Below are 16,805 nucleotides of genomic sequence, written 5' to 3'. Positions count from 1 at the left end.
CGCACCTAACCGCTAAGACACGGGGCCGGCCCCTATTTTCTGTCTTGTCCAACTAGAATGCAAACTCCATCAGAACATGGGTGTTGTCTGTTCTGTTCACTGCTTTTCCTGAACACCTAGAATAGTGCTCCTATATGCAACAACAATAATTTCTAGGTACAAAATTCAAAGGATTTTTCACTTCATTAAAGACAAACAAGGGCCGGCCCTGTGGCTTGGTGGTTAAGTGCGCGCACTGCGATGCTGGTGACCCGGGTTCGGATCCCGGGTGCGCATCGAGGCACCACTTCTCCGTTCATCCTGAGGCCGAGTCCCACATACAGCAACTAGAAGGATGTGCAGCTACGACACACAACTATCCACTGGGGCTTTGGGGGGAAAAATAAAATAAATAAAATCTTTAAAAAAAGACAAACAAGCAAACAAAAACCTATTTTGGTTACTCAGACACACAATCTTAAAATAACAAAGATACCTTTAGAATGAAGCTAGATTCCACAGCATCCATCAGGAATTTCAACTGTAGGAAATGATGAATGACAATGTTCAAACATACAGGTCTTTCAGCTGCATCAGAATCACAAGCACGCGGCAAGGATCATGTGCCCAATTAAGTGAATAGTCTTGTTACATATTTACCATCTCATAAACAGATGATGACCCAGAGCAGACTGCCCTGATGACTCTGCTAGGAAGAAAGGAATGACATCACTGGAGAACCTCATGGCATATGCTCAGGCAGGTGACACATACAGTGTAGGCTGTGATTGCTGAACCCTACGCTGCCAGTCAAAGAAGCCCATCTCATGACCAGCTCTTAGGGGAATTCTCCGAGCCTGCTACTCACCTCTAGCTCCTCTGCCAGTTAAGATTAAGGGGGCTCTTTGTGCTCAGTGTGATGTTACACTCTTCAAATGCATATTTGTGATACTTTTTCTTATATGTTTATTCAAACATTTACTCATGAACAAAGGGAGGAAATGGGATTTGTTTAAATTCAATTTTTAGGTCCGAGGCAACCTATTATGGCTGTCCCCAATACTGAACCCTTGGGAAGTCATCAGCACCCCCCCACAGTCTCCTCAAACTAGTCACACACCCCATATTGAGCTCCCAACCTGTTACCACTCCAAACAATACTCCCCAAACTGTCAAGGCCCGAAACAGACTCCCCCTGCTATCACCAACCACCAGAGACCCCTCTTCTGTCATTCATACCACCAAAATCCCCCTCCTGTCACCAACGCCCCAGTCAGACTGCCCTCATGAACAGCCCTCTACAAGAGCCCTACCCTATCAGCCAGACCCTCAAATTCCCCTTCTCGTTACCAACGTCCGCCGAGACCCCAAGTTCCCGAATATCCTCTCCCCAGTCTCCAATATAGCTCACAGATGCCCCTGTCATCAACATCATCACCCCCTCTCCCCTGGCGGGCCCTCGCCGCGCCCTCTTGCGTGTGGCCCCACCCCTTGGCGTGGCGTAGGGACGAGCGCGCCGGAAGCCCCGCCCCCGGCCGGTTGCTAGGCTCCAGCAGCCGGAAGTCCCGCCTGCCGTGTAGTCGCTGCTGCCGCTACCGCCGCCGTCGTTGTTGTTGTAGTTGGTTCGCTGAGCTCCGCGGCTCCGAGAGCCGGGTGCGTCTCTTTCCGCCGTCGCCATGAAGTGGATGTTCAAGGAGGACCACTCGCTGGGTAAGCGCTCGGCCACTGGCCGGGCCGTGGGGCCTGTGGTGGCAGGTGAGCCCCCTCCCCCACTCAGGCCGCCCTGGCCTGGGCCCGGCGGGGCGGATGCCGAGCTCTGGGCTCGGGTAGCCAAGGTCCCAGCCCCTGGGTCAGCTGCCCACGGAGCCCGTGTCGCCATCCGCAGGCTCTGCGGGAGCCAGGGCACCGAGGACCGAGGCCGCCAGGACGCCCAAACGAGGGCCCGGGGGGTGCGCAGGTCTCGGGGGGAGGAGGGCCAGGGGCTTGGGAACCAGCTAGCGGGCAGACGCGACCGTCAGCTCGGTGTGTTTCTCTCACAGAACACAGATGCGTGGAATCTGCGAAGATCCGAGCGAAGTATCCTGATCGGGTTCCGGTGAGTGGACTCCCCGCCCCCTCACCCCGCTGTCACCCCTGTCGTCTAGGACTCGTGATAGGGCCCCAGGCCATTCAACAGTTGACAAGTTGAGCTTCCGTCCCAGTTATAGTAGCAGACGGGCCAGACTGGGTTAGGGGCTCTCCGGGGGCCGGGGCGTGAGGGGTTCGAGCTGGTGCTGTTCGGGGTGCCTCAGTGCTGAATCTCCCAATCTAGGCCAGCGAGCTGTCTGCAGCCTCTGGGCTCCCTCGCCAATTATGTAAGGAGCGATGTTCTAGGACAGGGCAACAGGTCACTGCCACTTTGGGGAACAGTGGTGGAGGGAGACTGTCACTTTGGTCTTGGAAGTGGTACTTGTAGTCTCAGGACATTCATCTTTAACTTTGAGCCTCCATCTTTACCGGACTTCTAGCGCCCTTTCTTCACCCTGACCTGGTCATCCTTTCCTGACCAAAAAAAATCTGAGAAATGGCTGAAAACCCTTTCTTCCATGGTTTCCCCTTAATTAATAATAAAAATGATCCTATATTTTTTCCATGGTAGGGGAGATAGTTTCTGTAATCCTTATTGATTTTTAAAGGACATCCAGGCCTGTTATTGTAGCTCATTGCTTGTGAACAGTTCCTTTGGGGAGGGGAGGGGGTAAGAGGGACAAACTTGAAACCTAGTTCAGAGAGAAGCAACAGGCCAAAGGAAGAGCTTGGTTCTTGGCTGGCTGGGATTGCCAGTCATTCCTATTAGTCCATCCATTTTTGTTTCCTATGTTCTTTGGGATCTTAATTTCTCTGTAGTGTGAAGGCAGATCCATTCTGGGGTCCTGGAGTAACAGCCTCATCAGATATTCTCAGGTCTGCCCAGACAAAAGGTTGAAAAGCTTTGTAGTAAGGGCTGTGTTTCTCTTATGCATGTTGAGATCAGGGATGAGAAATATAATAACTGACCACAGAAAAGCACTTACCGTTTCCCTAGAAGACATTTATATCAGTTCTTAACCTCCAGAGTGTGTGGTTTATTAAGTCAGGAGCATATTTTCTCATGTTACACAGTTTCCCACCCACCTCCTTGCCCACACATTGTTCATTAGCTTCCCAACAGTGCAAGGCCAGAGCCTCACATTAGAAATCCAGTCCTGACCTCTCTTTGCTTTCCTAGGTGATTGTGGAAAAAGTCTCAGGCTCTCAAATTGTTGACATTGACAAACGGAAGTATCTAGTTCCATCTGACATCACTGTGGCTCAGTTCATGTGGATCATCAGGAAAAGGATCCAGCTTCCTTCTGAAAAGGCGATCTTCCTGTTTGTGGATAAGACAGTTCCACAGTCCAGGTGAGAGGTGTTCACTGTATTGGCCATCTGCTTGGCTGCTTAAGGAACTCAAAACTTGGGAGGTCTGAAAACTCTTAGAGGTTCTGACTGGAAATCTGGATTTTGTGCTCCCTGACATTAGGAGCTCAAGGGAAATAAGAAAAGGCTGCAATACATGGGAGTGTACTTTGGGTTAAGAAAATGGAACAAGGCCTGGACTTTTAAAAAAAAATTATGAAATCCAGCCTCAGTCTCCCCAGGATCCCTTAAAACAGTTGAGGACTATCTTAGGCTTAAGCCATTAATAGAACTGAAGCCTGAAATGAGGTTTTCTCCAAATGATTCATATAATAAGACCTGTCATTCTCCACCAGGAGCTTGTGGGCCCTGCTGTAGCTCAGCTTTGGTTAATCACCTTGCCTACTTGCTCTCCAAACTCAGTCAGCTCTGTGCCACTGTGAGGGTCTGTAGCTGCCTAATCCTCATGTATGCTAAAATGGCTGCTGTCCAGCAAAGTGCCCTGAGGTCTCTTTACAGACTTACATCTCCCTTGGCACCACCTGCTCTGCCTGGCAGAGTAACTGCCCTTTGCTCTAGCTGTTGTGCTGCCTGGAAGCAATCTTTGGGATAACTTGGGGCCTGAATCTAGGCAGGAGCATTACAATTCCCTTCTTCTGTATAGTTGACAGCCCAGCTTTAGTTCCCTGTGGAAAGAGGAAAATGGATTGGCTCAGTCTAAGTCCCTGGTCAGTGCTTTCCTGTTACTGATTGAGGACTTCTAGGGCCTGAGCCAGATGCTGGCCCCTCTCCCCTGAGTGTGAGTTCCTGGCTGCGTCTCATCTTGGTGACCCAAAGTAAGTTTCATTTGTTACCTCCCAAAGGTAGCACTTCTAAAAGCTAAGACTTTCAGAATCCCTGGGAACTAGCCCAATGTGGCCAAAATATATTCCTTTTGAAAATCCTTGAAAGCTCCAGAGAGGCCTAAGCCAAATTCCAGTCCTTTCCCTACAAAAGGTAGAAAGCTCTGGCTATATTTTGTTCTGATTTTCTCTCTTCCAGTCTCCACCACCTCCACTTCCTGCTGTTTGGCAGAGGAGCAGGATAGGGGAGAAACGGAAGGTTCTTCCCTAAGGCCAATGTCTTGTCTGGGGAGACAGGCCAGGCCCTGCCTGCTGGGTGCCATTGGTCTGCCACAGCTATAGCTCAGGAAGCTGCGATATTGCCAGAGGTGATCTTGTCACCCTGTTGGGTTCTTCCAGCCTTCCTTCCCAGGCCTCTGGGCAGTGTGGTGCTGGGTGCACTCTTCACCAGGGGAGGAAGCCCTGGGCCCCTGTGGTCACTTGTGGCTTCCTTTAAGGTGGGAGAGAAGGCAAATCTTTATTCATACCACCTGCAACTTCTGCAGAGCCTTGGCGACCCTGTGTTTCCTCCTTCCTGGAGGTGGTTTCTTAGTGGGAGGAAGTAGGTTAGTAGGACCTATGGCATTGAGTTTATTTTCTTTAATTCTGATCCTCTGATACTTCTTGAAGGAAATGAATCAGGCTCTGGAGACATTAAGATTACTCTGATGGCTCCACATTAATCTAGCAATTAAAATGGCTGCAGATTTTAGCAACTGCCCCCTCCCCCATTATCCCTGAGATATAAATAGAATTGGAAATGAAAAGTGATTCTCAGGGCAGCAGAGTCTGCATCAGGGCCATTTTCTCTCCAAGTCCCATTTGCCTTTCCAGCCTAGTGAGAATCTACCCTAAGGCAGATTACACCAGTGACCCAAGTCAGGATTTTAGGATCACTAACCAGGGCCCCTCTGCTCAGGCCCTGAGTGCCTTTGGCCCCAGTTAATGTCTTCCTGCCCCACACTTAAAGCAGCAGTTCTTTGTTTGTTTGGGGGTTTTATTCTTACAAACAAATTTGTTTATAAACAAGAGAGGCATGTGACATCATTGGGCTTTATGCAGATGCCAATCGCCTGAAAGCACAAACAAAATTGCTACAGGGTCTCCTTCCTGAGTGACTCAGCTTCACCATCTCCTCCTCAAGGCAGTTTAGCAGCCTCTTCCTCAGCTTTTTCCAGCCTCCTTAGGGAAACGCAGGGCCTCCTTTAACCTTCAGCCAGTGCTTGCAGCCTTCAGAGAGTGGCTGGGGAAATCAGAGTTGAGAAAGGATGAACCCAGGCCTGCAGGAGCCCTCCCCATCCATAACAGGGATCGCTTATGTCTGAGGCTGAGCGGAAGTAACTCCATTTATTCTTGCCTTGGAATGGAACTTTGGGAGAGTGTTCTGGAACACAAGTGAGCACCATGTAAAATGTCGTGATTATTGTTTAGAGTAGTTAGTATTAAATACTGATTCTAGAAATAGAGATAGGCAAGTCCCTAAGAGTTTTACTTCCTAAATTCTGATTTATGTTTTTTTAAAAAGGGGGAGAATCTCAATTGCCTTTTCCCATTTAGCATTGGAAGGTTGAATTCTCTGCCTAGGTGCCTGCATCCAGAATCAGGCCGAAAACAAAAGGAGAACTATGCCTTGGTGCAGACAGGACTTGAGAAGGAACATCAGTGTACAAGTTTTCCAGTCATGGTGTTAGAGGGGAACCCAGGCAATTGTGCCTACCTTGTGGTCTTTTTTTTCGAACACAGACTAGAGTCTTGTTAATCTCCCCTTTAAAATAGAAACAGGAGTATATTATTATTAAATAAACTGTCTCTATGATGTTATAATTTGGGAATGTTACATTGGGAAACCTCTGCTGTGTTTAAGATTATGGTGTTTAGTTGCTTCTGGATCTTAAAGAGGTACTAAGTAAAAGGAAGTTGTGATGTCTTATAGTCCATTCAAACTTTATTTAGAAATGTGCTTAAATTAAGCACTCTGGATCGTTTCTGGGTAAGTATCTCTTCAAGAACAGGGTTTATTTCAGCAGTAGAATAGGGTTTATTTATATCAGAGAAAAATCTGATAAAAGGAACAAGCAGTAGTTAATTTTTATTTTTTAGAATCTCGGGGAGGCTTCAGGGCCATATTCACTTTCACTTTGAGGCGAGTGCCTTTCCGGGATCCACAGCAGTGGCCATTGTCCTCGTACCTCACCCCGCCTGTCCTCCCCCTGCTGGAAAAGAGATAAATCCAGGTCCAGTGGAAGCATGTAGGCTCCAAAGCAGATGGGTGGCCAGGTGTGCCCATCAGTCCAGCCAATTCATGAGTCAGGCTGGATCCCACAGCCTCCATGACCTGACCTTGATCAGGGGCCAAGGGGAGGTTCTGCGGGGATTGGGCAACCCACACAGTTCTAGGTCAGCCTCCCTCAATTCACAGGCTGCTGAGAAGCTTAAAACTAGTATTTGTCCTCAGCAGCATGGCCATTCCTGGATGTGGATCCTTCTGAAAGCTGCCTTTATTATTGGTTAGTTGGTCTGGATCTGTGTGACCCTGAACGGAGGGGTAGGGGACAGGGTTTTAGGGAGCAATTTAGGTTCATTTCACTCAGTACTTCGGGGTCCCACCACACCTTAGATTGACTCTATCGCTTGAATCTGATGTTTTCCCATTTCTTTCCTTGTCAGACTCAGAGCTTGGAAGGTGGCAGTACCCCTGGTAGCCCTGGTACCCGGAGGAGTGTGTGTAATACTCAGTGCCACAATGGTGTGCATTAGTGTTAGGGACTGGAGGCCATCTCTGGTTGTCTTCTGTAGCCAGTAACTTAGGCTGGAAGCCTTGGAGTTGCATTGCTGCTTGCGAATTGTCAGTCCATCCAGCAGCCTTCGCAGCTTAGCCTGACAGATGCATTAGAGCTGCCTCTGTGCTTTAGGATCCTCAGGCATTCCAGCAGTGGCCTGCCTAGTGCTGTGTGGCTCAGGCCTCTGAATTCTGAGAGGGAAGCTCATTGTCTCAGAGGCTTATGGAACTTGTTCTACACTGACACACTAGCCTTCTGCTAGAGACTGCCTGCTGACTAGGGTCACGTTTTCCTCCCTGCACTTCCACTTGACTGTTCGTTTAATGGGACTTAAAAACAATTTTTTTCAACTGTATTAGTGGCCCAGCTGTTTTTGGCTCTAGGGCAAGTTATTCTGACTCTGTATGTGTGTGGCCTGATCTCACAAGTGCTATTTTCAAATCGTACTGTACAGATGTGCCAGTCTTCTTTCATGGCACCCAGCAAAGCCTCGAAATCAGGCGTTCAGTCACAGGCTGCTGAATGGAGTGTTTAGCTCCCAGAGTTGAGCGTTATCAGTTTTCAAGTTCCTGCCCAAGGGTACCCTGAGAATAAGGACACGGTGCTGCCGCCAACTAAATAAAGTTTCCACGCGAGGCTGCGTGACAGAGAAAAGGAGAACAGTGAGAGGACTCTTATTAAAGTCACTAGGCACAGCCATCTAGTCGTCAGATTACAGGATCTGAAGGGGAGAGTGCTGAGACTTGGCTACTCGATGTGTGATGCAGAGGCTGGCAGCAGTGGCTTTAGCTGGGAACTTGTTAGAAATGTAGACTCTCAGGCCCCACTGTGACCTTCTGAATCCAAACAGGCACTTTAACAAGACGTCCAGGTGATTCCGTATGCATGTTTGTCTGTGTGAGAAGCCCTGTTCTGAGGGAGATCGCTGCAGAAGGTACAAGGACGCTGACATTAGGTCATTAGAACAGATCTAGCTGTGTATTCACTTGGAGGCAGCACAGCCTAATGGTAAGAATGTCTCCTAGCTTTGTGACCTGGGGTGAATTATTTAACCACTCTGTGCCTCACTTTTATTATCTATGAACTATGGATTATGATACTGTGTCATAAGATTGTTGTGAGGATAAAAAGTTAATATATGTAAGGCAGTTAGAACAGTGCTTGGCACGTGTTTACTATTATAATTAGAATTTTTACGATCAGCCTCTATAGCTGCTAGGGCACTGGATAAACAAATTTATAAACCCAAGTTTTACTTAGACAATGGAATCTGAAGGCAGAAAGCTACCTGATTATGGGCCCTCCCTCTGAAAGTCTCAGAGCCTGCCTTAGACAGTAGTGGTTCCAGTGGTCATTGTTCACTGTGGACAGCATATAGAGTCTTGGATGGGCCACTGGTGTTTATAAAGCTCCTCAGGTATCTCTAATTCAGAGTGGAATTTAGAGTCATTGCACTAGGCCTTCTAACTTGCTAGGAAAAGAGCAGAACTTTGTCAGATGGAACCAAATGTGACATAGGCACCAAGGGGTGGCTGCCTTTGAATTGCACAAAATGTCTGCTACTTCTGCGTCTAAAGCCTTTAGTGATGGTAGTGGTGGAGACGGTAGGACAGGTCTCATCAAGGTCAGCCTGGATGCTTGTACCAAGAAAGGCAAAGAGAGTTGTGGCAATAGCTGTAGCTCTTTTCCCCTTAGCCTCATTCTGAGGCGTCTCAGAGAAAAGCAGGGTTCCTCGGGGCACTCCCAACCACCAGGGTGGGTCTTTTTGAGAGACTCAGCTACTTATTCAAGCCCTTCACTAGCTGCTGGCTTTTCACTCCACTTCCTGGCTTGTCAGTCCCTCTACTTCCTAATCACATGGCTCTTAAAAATCAGCATCTTCAAAAAAAAGACAAGCATCTTTCTTCCTTTGGCAGAGGGACTGTTTCTCAACCTGGCTGCACCTGGAATCGTCTTGGGCATTTTAAAACATACTGATGCCTGGGTCCTACCTCCAAAATTCTGATTCAGTTGGTCTGGGGTGGGGCTTGGGCATGGAGATGTTTTTAAAGCTCTCCAGTGTTTCTGATGTGCAGCTGAGGTTGAGACCCACCATTCCAGGTGTTCTCATGAGCCCCTTAGGGGTTCCTCCCTCTATCCACTGCCCCCCAAGTCCTCACATGTTCCAGAGCAGTGCTGTCAATAGAAATGGCATGTGAGCCACATATGTAATTTTAAATTTTCTAGTAGTCACATTAAAAAAGAAAAAAACAGGTGAAATTAATTTTAATAATGTATTTTATTTATCCAGTATATCCAAAATGTCATCATTTCAACATGTAAACAAAATTGAGATATTTTACATCCTTTTTTTATACTAAGTGTTTGTAATCTTTTGTATGTTTTACACTTACAGCACATCCCAGTTCAGACTAGCCACATTTCAAGTGCTGAATGTAGCTATGTAGCTGAATGTAGTGCTGTATTGGGCAGCAAAAATACAAGACATTTCTATCATAGCAGAAGTTTCTAGTGGACAGTGCTGTTCCAGGGAGTCCTTATTTTACAAGTTCCAGGTTAAGAGATCCTCACAGGGAGCACTGTTGTACAAGAGGCTGATGACAGGCCATTTCGTATTCCCACTCCTCCACCCCCACGTTGTTACTCAGTAATTCTCATCTACCCACACAGCCAACTCAGCTAAGCTTGCAAATGGGGCAGGAAGAATAGGAAAGGAAAAAAACTCCTTTATAAATGTGGCCTGTATCCCTGTTTACATGGACGTCCCACTCAGTCTGCCAGCAGCAAAGCAGCAGAGTGGGACAGTCATTGCTCCACCAGCTTGAGGCCCTGGACCCTGTCTACCCCACTGGCCCTTGTTTTACTGAAGCCTGCATTTAAGTATCTCTTGTGACCTGTCTGGACTAGTGACTTCTGATGTCTCGAGCCGGCTCTCAGCCTCCTATTTTACTGCTGGTTCTGGTTGACCCCACCATGCATAGTCACAGTGATGTTTAGCACGTGTTGGCGCCTTCTGCTCATCTCTAATAGTACAGTCACGTGGCCAGAGCTCGCCTGGGGTTCCAGGTGTTACTAGTCTCATTCTGGAGCCAGTACAGCTCAGTTCCATGGCAGAGAACTACATTAGGTCTCCTCTCCTGCAGTCTGTTTTATGGCTTAGGGAAAGCCAGCTTTCCCACCCACACATGTTTAGTTTGAGCAATATCTATTTCTGGAGGGTTCTTAGGAAGGTTGGGCAGAGCTTCTCTGGATTCCACATACAGTCTGAGAGCTTTTTGCATCATGTGTGAGGAAAATCACTTCTCTTTGATGACGCTGATGCAGATCTCTGGGGCACAGGGTTTTTGGCAGGGGAGCGTCCACAAGAATGAACCTACTGTACTTAACATGTTAGGTACAAATTACAAATCTTCAAATAAACCAGCCTGAAGGAGAAGAAAGCCCCGTGTACTCTTCCTTCCTTTGGTCCTCCACCCACACTGGGATCGGCCTCTTAGGCTCTTAATTTTGCTTAGTTTTTTTCCCTTGCCCTTGGCATTCAGAAGGCATTCTGAAAGTACTAACTTGTACTAACCAGCCAAGCCCACTCAAGGAGCTAGTGCTGGCCTCTGAAGGATTTATTTGGTGTGAGGGTGAGTCAAGTGGCCTTGCCTTGGGGTAAGGAGGATGGAGACTTGATTCTAGCCTTATTTACTGATTCCCAGAGGCCTAATTTATCTTAATTTTTTGTGGCTCCATTTCCCTTCTGTAAAACAGGATTGTAGGCACACAGCAGGTAGTGAGATCTGAATTACTTTTACCACTCACCACTAGAGGTGTGGTAGAGAGTAGCTCGTTTAAGTAGTCAAGTTCCTTATCCTCAAGCCATCTTTCAACAGCTGGACTCAGTAACCAAACCCAATTCTCAATGTTGTTTTTTGTTTTTCTCTTTCAAGCCTAACTATGGGACAGCTTTACGAGAAGGAAAAAGATGAAGACGGATTCTTGTATGTGGCCTACAGTGGAGAGAACACTTTTGGCTTCTGAGGGCCAGTGCTGGGCTAGGTGCACCGTTCCTGCTTGTGTATCTTGTAAATAGCCGGCCATTTTCAGTTACTATACCAGAACCTCTTCACATAGACCTATTAGTGCATTTGTAACTGGATTTATTTCTTAATATATTGGAAGGTTTTGTTTCCTTAGACTAGTAAATTATCATACAGAGTTTTATTTTGAGTTTTTCTTTTTGTGCACTGTCCTCATGGCTATACTCTCCAGGGAACTTGTTCCTCTGGGAATCATATTTAATGAAGATATTTCCATATTGAAGTGCGGTAGGTGGGTATTAAAGTGAAAGGGAGGGAGATGATGCATTTATTCTGGATTATGTTTGAAGTGTTAGATGGCTAAGTATTAAAAGCATCCAAATTAAATTCTTAGCAATCAGAACACTTGCTTCACTAGATTTTGCCAGCTGCCAATCATGTTGGACTGAGCTAATCTGTTCCTCTTTCTGAAACTATTAAGGTAAATAATTAACAATAAAACTTCCTCTTATAAAGGCCTTGCAGTGTGACCATATCCTTTATTCACCTTCTTTAGATGGTCAGAGAAGTAGCTCCTACGTCTGCTGGGCCAGGATGAGGGCTTGTGGGGGCCATGGCAGCACAGCCTGGGACAGGAACAGTGGCTTGTGTCATAAGGAGGGAAATCTTTTGTTCTGAATGGTTAACATGTTCATGTGGTTCAGATATCAGGACTCTCTAAAAAGGTATACATTGGGAAGTCCTGCTCCCACCACTGTTTTCTTTTTTTTTTTTTTTTTTAAGATTTTATTTATTCAGTTTTTTCCCCCCAAAGCCCCAGCAGACAGTTGTATGTCATAGGTTCACATCCTTCTAGTTGCTGTACATGGGACTCGGCCTCACGTTGGACGGAGAAGTGGTGCCTCGGGGCGCCCCCGGGATCCGAACCTGGGCCGCCAGCATCAGAGCGCGCGCACTTAACCGCCAAGCCACGGAGCCGGCCCCCACCACTGTTTTCTGACTACCCTAGCCCTCCACCCTATGGGAAGCTACTTTTACTGGCTTGTTTCTTTTCGGTTTTTATTTTTGGAAGTACAATTAAGTATGAATATGTGTCCTTATTTTCGTCTTTTTCTTATACAAAAGAAAACATTATATATATTTATGTACATTGCTTTTCTTCATTTAACAGTATATCCTGGTGATCTTTTCATATTAGTTCATAGAGAGCCTTTTTATTCATTTTTACAGCCAAGTAGTGTTGCACTGTATGGATATATCATTACTTACCTGGTCCCCTATTAATGGCATTTGGGTTGTTTGCAGTCTTTTACTAGTAATTACACAGTGCTGGAGTGATAACCACATACACACATCCTTTATATGTACCTCCATTTTTTAAGGTGTTGCTCTCCAATCCCTTCTTCCTAAAAATCATGATTAGATTTTTCCAGTCCCAGAAGTTTCATAATTTCTCACAAATTAGTATAGATGTGTAGGCTTGCCAGGACACAAATGCCTCTAAGAGGAAACGCTTAGTTACTTTCCTAAATCTTCCTCAGATGGACTGTGTTGGAGGCTAGAGCCCCACATAGATCATGAGAATAAAGAAATTAGATATCACCCAGTGATCTAAGAACATGTAGTTAAAATGACATACACCCAACTCAAACTGGCTTAAGCTAAACAGGCAGTTTATTATTTCAACTATCATATAGGGATGGTTCACTGGCTTCAGGCATCGCTTGAAGCAGAGATCAAATGATAATATCAAAACTCTTTTGGGGCCGGCCTGGTGGCACAGCGGTTAAGTTTGTACATTCTGCTTCAGTGGCCTGGGGTTCACTGGTTTGGATCCTGGGCGCGGACCTACTCACCACTCATCAAGCCACGCTGAGGCGGCATCCCACATAGAAGAGCTACAACTCTACAACTGTGATACACAACTATGTACTGGGGCTTTGGGGAGAAAAAAGAAAAAAGCAGAAGATTGGGAACAGATATTAACATAGGGCCAATCTTGCTCGAAAACAAACAAACAAACTCTTCATCTAGGTTTTGTTTTCCTCTGTGTTGACTTCATTCTCAGGCATATTCCTCCCACGTGATAGCAAAGATGGTCCTATCAGCTTAGCAACTCCAATGGAAGGAAGAGTGTTTCTTCCGAGGACAATGTCAAAGGTCCCTGGGAGGACTCTGGCGTCACTGAGTTACCAAACAGCCCCCGCTTGAGGCAGGGACTGCTGGGAAGGAATGGTAAAACCCTCCTTAGCCGTGAGAGCAGAATGGGAGTATACAAATGGAGGAGTGATAGCTTTCCAAACACCTTTTGATTTGTTTTTGTTTCACAACCACAAACCCACAAATGAAACTGAGAATAGCTAGGGAGAAGAAAACCAAAGGGCAAGTATCCGAAGCCACTTGTGTTTTTCTTTCTTTTAAAAGTAATTTATTTTTTTTCTCCCCATTTTTTTTGAGGAAGATTAGCCCTGAGCTAACGTCTGTTGACAGTCTTCCTCTTTTTCTGCTGAGAAAGACTGGCCCTGGGCTAACATCCGTGCCCATCTTCCTCTACTTTATATGGGACACCGCCACAGCATGGCTTGATAAGCAGTGCGTAGGTCCACACCTGGATCCGAACCTGCAAACCCCCAGCCACGGAAGCGGAGTGTGTGAACTTAACCGCTATACCATGGGGCCGGCCCCGTTAATATAGTCTACATTGTAGATTTCTCCCTCCTTGAATCTCCTAATTGGCTTTCTCCTGATTCTCCCCTGGCCTCCAGGTCACACTCTTTCCTGTGCTTCTCCACCTGCTCCTGAACTCTCCATGTTCCCCAGGGTTCAGTCCAGGGTCCCCTTTTCTTCTCATTCTATACACAGTCTCTCTGGATGATTTTACCCTAACCCATGTCTTCAAAGACTTCCTATAAATAGGTGACTCCAAAATCTCTATCTCCAGCCCGTCTCTCTATCCTGAACCCCAAACCAGTCCCTCCAAATGCTCACTCGAGGTCCTTATCCCATGGTGTCACAGAAAACCCAAACTCTGAAACGGAGCTCGTTGTCGCCCGCCTGCATCTCCTGCACCCCACCCCAAGACGAGCTTCTCTTCCTGGATCCCCTTTCCTGATACATGGCACCACATTCCATCCTGTCACCTACACAGTAACCTAGGCGCCATCAATGTTCCCTCATCCTTATCCCCTCCCTTGCCTGCAGTCAGCCAATCAGCCTCACCAGCCTCTGCGTATTTCTCAAGTCAGTCCCCTCCCTCTGGCTCCTAAAACTGTTATTGTCTGGGCCTCATCATTTCTCTTCTACTTACTGTAGTAATCCTCCAACTGTGGTCTCTCTGCCACCATCCTTGCCCCCGTCATTCCATCCTCCTTGCTACAGAGGAGAGCGATCTTTCTAAAATGCAACTTCCATCCCAACACCCTTTTCTCAAAATCCCTGAAGTGCCAAGTTGTCAGGATAAAACCATTTTCCACTGTGGGACATAGAAAGTCCTCCCCAACATGGCCCAAGTGCCTCTCCAGCCCCTCCCATGCTCTGCCAGCCCAGCCATGCTGTGCTCTCATTTCTGGCCTTTGCATATGGTGATTGTCTACTTCAAATATCCTTCTTTCAAAGTCACCATATGCACTACCATTTCTCTTTGCTTGCTAACTGCTAATCCTTCCTCCTTCACTTTGCTCAAGTATACCTGGGCCTGTGAAACCTTCTTGTGCCCCTCTCCCAGGCTGGGTATTAGACCTCTACCATAGCCATCCTCACACTGTGCTGTTCCACTGCAGAGGCGCTTGCTTGTCTTTCCCATCAGTCAAGCAGCCACAAGGGGACTATCTCCCATCCTTGTATCTCAGGTGCATAGCACAATGCCTGGCATATTGATGGTGTTCAGAAGGCATATGATTGGTCTACCTGAAGCTGGGAGCCTACTTAACAAGCACTAATGCATCTTAATTTTGCAGCAGTGGCCGAAACACTGTGGCCACATGGAGGGCATGGGGCAGGTTTGTGTACCCAGGCACCAATCCCAAAAGTGGCTCAACGATCTCCTTCAAGAATTTGGAAGGAGGCGCTATAAATTTTGTTATTCTCAAAAGACTCACTCTTCATTAGACCAAATGTTAGAATGCTTTAAAAAGTGCAATTGGTTCTTGTTTTCATCTTTATTTCCTTAGGGAGAAAAAAACAACCCTAGTGGTTGACATCAGGGAGGTAAAGCCACAAGAGTTAGGTGGGAGGATCTATATATACCTCTGTGATAAACAGCTTTGCTTCGTTGCCTGCTTAGCTGCTGGAGACAGGCTGTTGCTTCCAGATGTGCAATGCAAGCAGTGCATGCAAGCAAACGTGCAAATGCCTGGTACGCAGCAAGAACATTTGCTCAACAGGCTCCTCGTGAGGATAATCTCTTACATTTATTAGCACAAGCTCTGGAAACTGAGACTACCAAATTGGAGAGAGTCACTCATGAGCTGCAGTGGCAGACCAAGGCTGGCGTTTCCTATGTGCCAGGCTTGGGACATGTGGTAGGCAGACTTCCTCATACCTACGTTGTACTTTATCTCATCTTATCCCTACAACCCATTGTCGGGGGGTGGGGTGGTGCCCGCATTTCAAAGGCGAGGACACCAACGCTCTGAGAATGTACTTACCTACCCAAGATCACACAACCAGTACATCCTGGAGCCACAATTCAAACTCAGGTCTACAGCCAAAATCCATCCTTGTTCAGCTAGACCAGAGGTTATGAATTGAAGGCCCGTGTCTGTATGTGGGCCCTAGACGTGTATGTAAAAATCCAACATTTTTGCTTCTCCTGAAAAAATGCTGAAGATCTTTGACAACAATCAGCTGGAAGATAACGGCTCCTCATTGGACAAAGGAATACACTTCTTAGTTCACTGCACCTACTTTAAGTTTCCTATGCCTGGAAATATTTGGGTGTGCAAACTTGGCACCATCGTTTGTGCCATCCTTTATTTTAGAACAGAATTCCTCCAAATATATGCAAGCAAAATACTAACCCATTTTGCCCTCATCTTTCATGAAAGAGGCAAAGATCTGCCCTCGTTAGCACAGGTGAGTGAACACTGTCGTCTGGAGCCGGCTGAGACTGTACTGCCACTCCATCACCTGAAGGCTTGTTTCTTCCACTGCCAGCTGGTTGCTCAGCCCCACACTTACTGATGTGCTAGGATAGAAGGGCATTCACAATGGCACCGGATAAACGAGGAACAAAAAGTACAGCATGAAAATACCAGCTGAAAAGGCACTCACAGGAAGTCCAAGAGTCTGTAAGCGTTCGCAATAAAAAAGGAAGTTGATGAAATCTTGGGGAGGGAGGATATACATCGAGAAGAGCTCTCTTCTTTCTCTCACTTAATAGAATCTAATTCAACAAAAACAGGGGTGAACAGGGGTGAACTAGTTTGAGTGTCATGTGTTGTTGGGCAAAGCTTGGGTTGCCCACGGTATAATTTCTCTGAGATTTCCTGAGAGGTTGCACATAAATGTCTTGTTGTTGAACTGCAGAAAGACGCTGGGAATGGGCTCTGTTATCCTGCTCTGTTGTCAGGTTGGTTTCACCACCAAGCGGCCCACCCTGCCTCTCCCCATGGAGACATGCTGGGTTTCAATGTGCTTTTCATTCTCTTGGCTGCCTCAGCAAACAGCCATCACTGTTTCCATTGTGAGTTCTTCTCCTTCTGGAGCCGAGCCCAAGTTCAGGG

General features: G+C 46.8%; 1 protein-coding gene across 1 annotated transcript; it reads left to right on the top strand.

Moving 5' to 3' along the window:
* The first annotated feature begins 1,544 nt into the window (after nucleotides 1-1,544).
* GABARAPL2 (GABA type A receptor associated protein like 2) lies at nucleotides 1,545-11,600 on the top strand. The gene is made up of 4 exons (XM_004437101.3): nucleotides 1,545-1,689; nucleotides 2,019-2,074; nucleotides 3,227-3,399; nucleotides 10,993-11,600. The coding sequence occupies exons 1-4, from the start codon at nucleotides 1,656-1,658 to the stop codon at nucleotides 11,081-11,083; spliced, it is 354 nt and encodes a 117-aa protein (XP_004437158.1). The 5' UTR covers nucleotides 1,545-1,655; the 3' UTR covers nucleotides 11,084-11,600.
* Nucleotides 11,601-16,805: the final 5,205 nt, after the last annotated feature.

This window comes from Ceratotherium simum, chromosome 30, assembly GCF_057802395.1.
Source record: "Ceratotherium simum simum isolate JZ-2026a chromosome 30, ASM5780239v1, whole genome shotgun sequence".
Lineage (NCBI taxonomy): Eukaryota > Metazoa > Chordata > Mammalia > Perissodactyla > Rhinocerotidae > Ceratotherium > Ceratotherium simum.
This window is presented reverse-complemented; position numbering and strand designations above follow the sequence as displayed.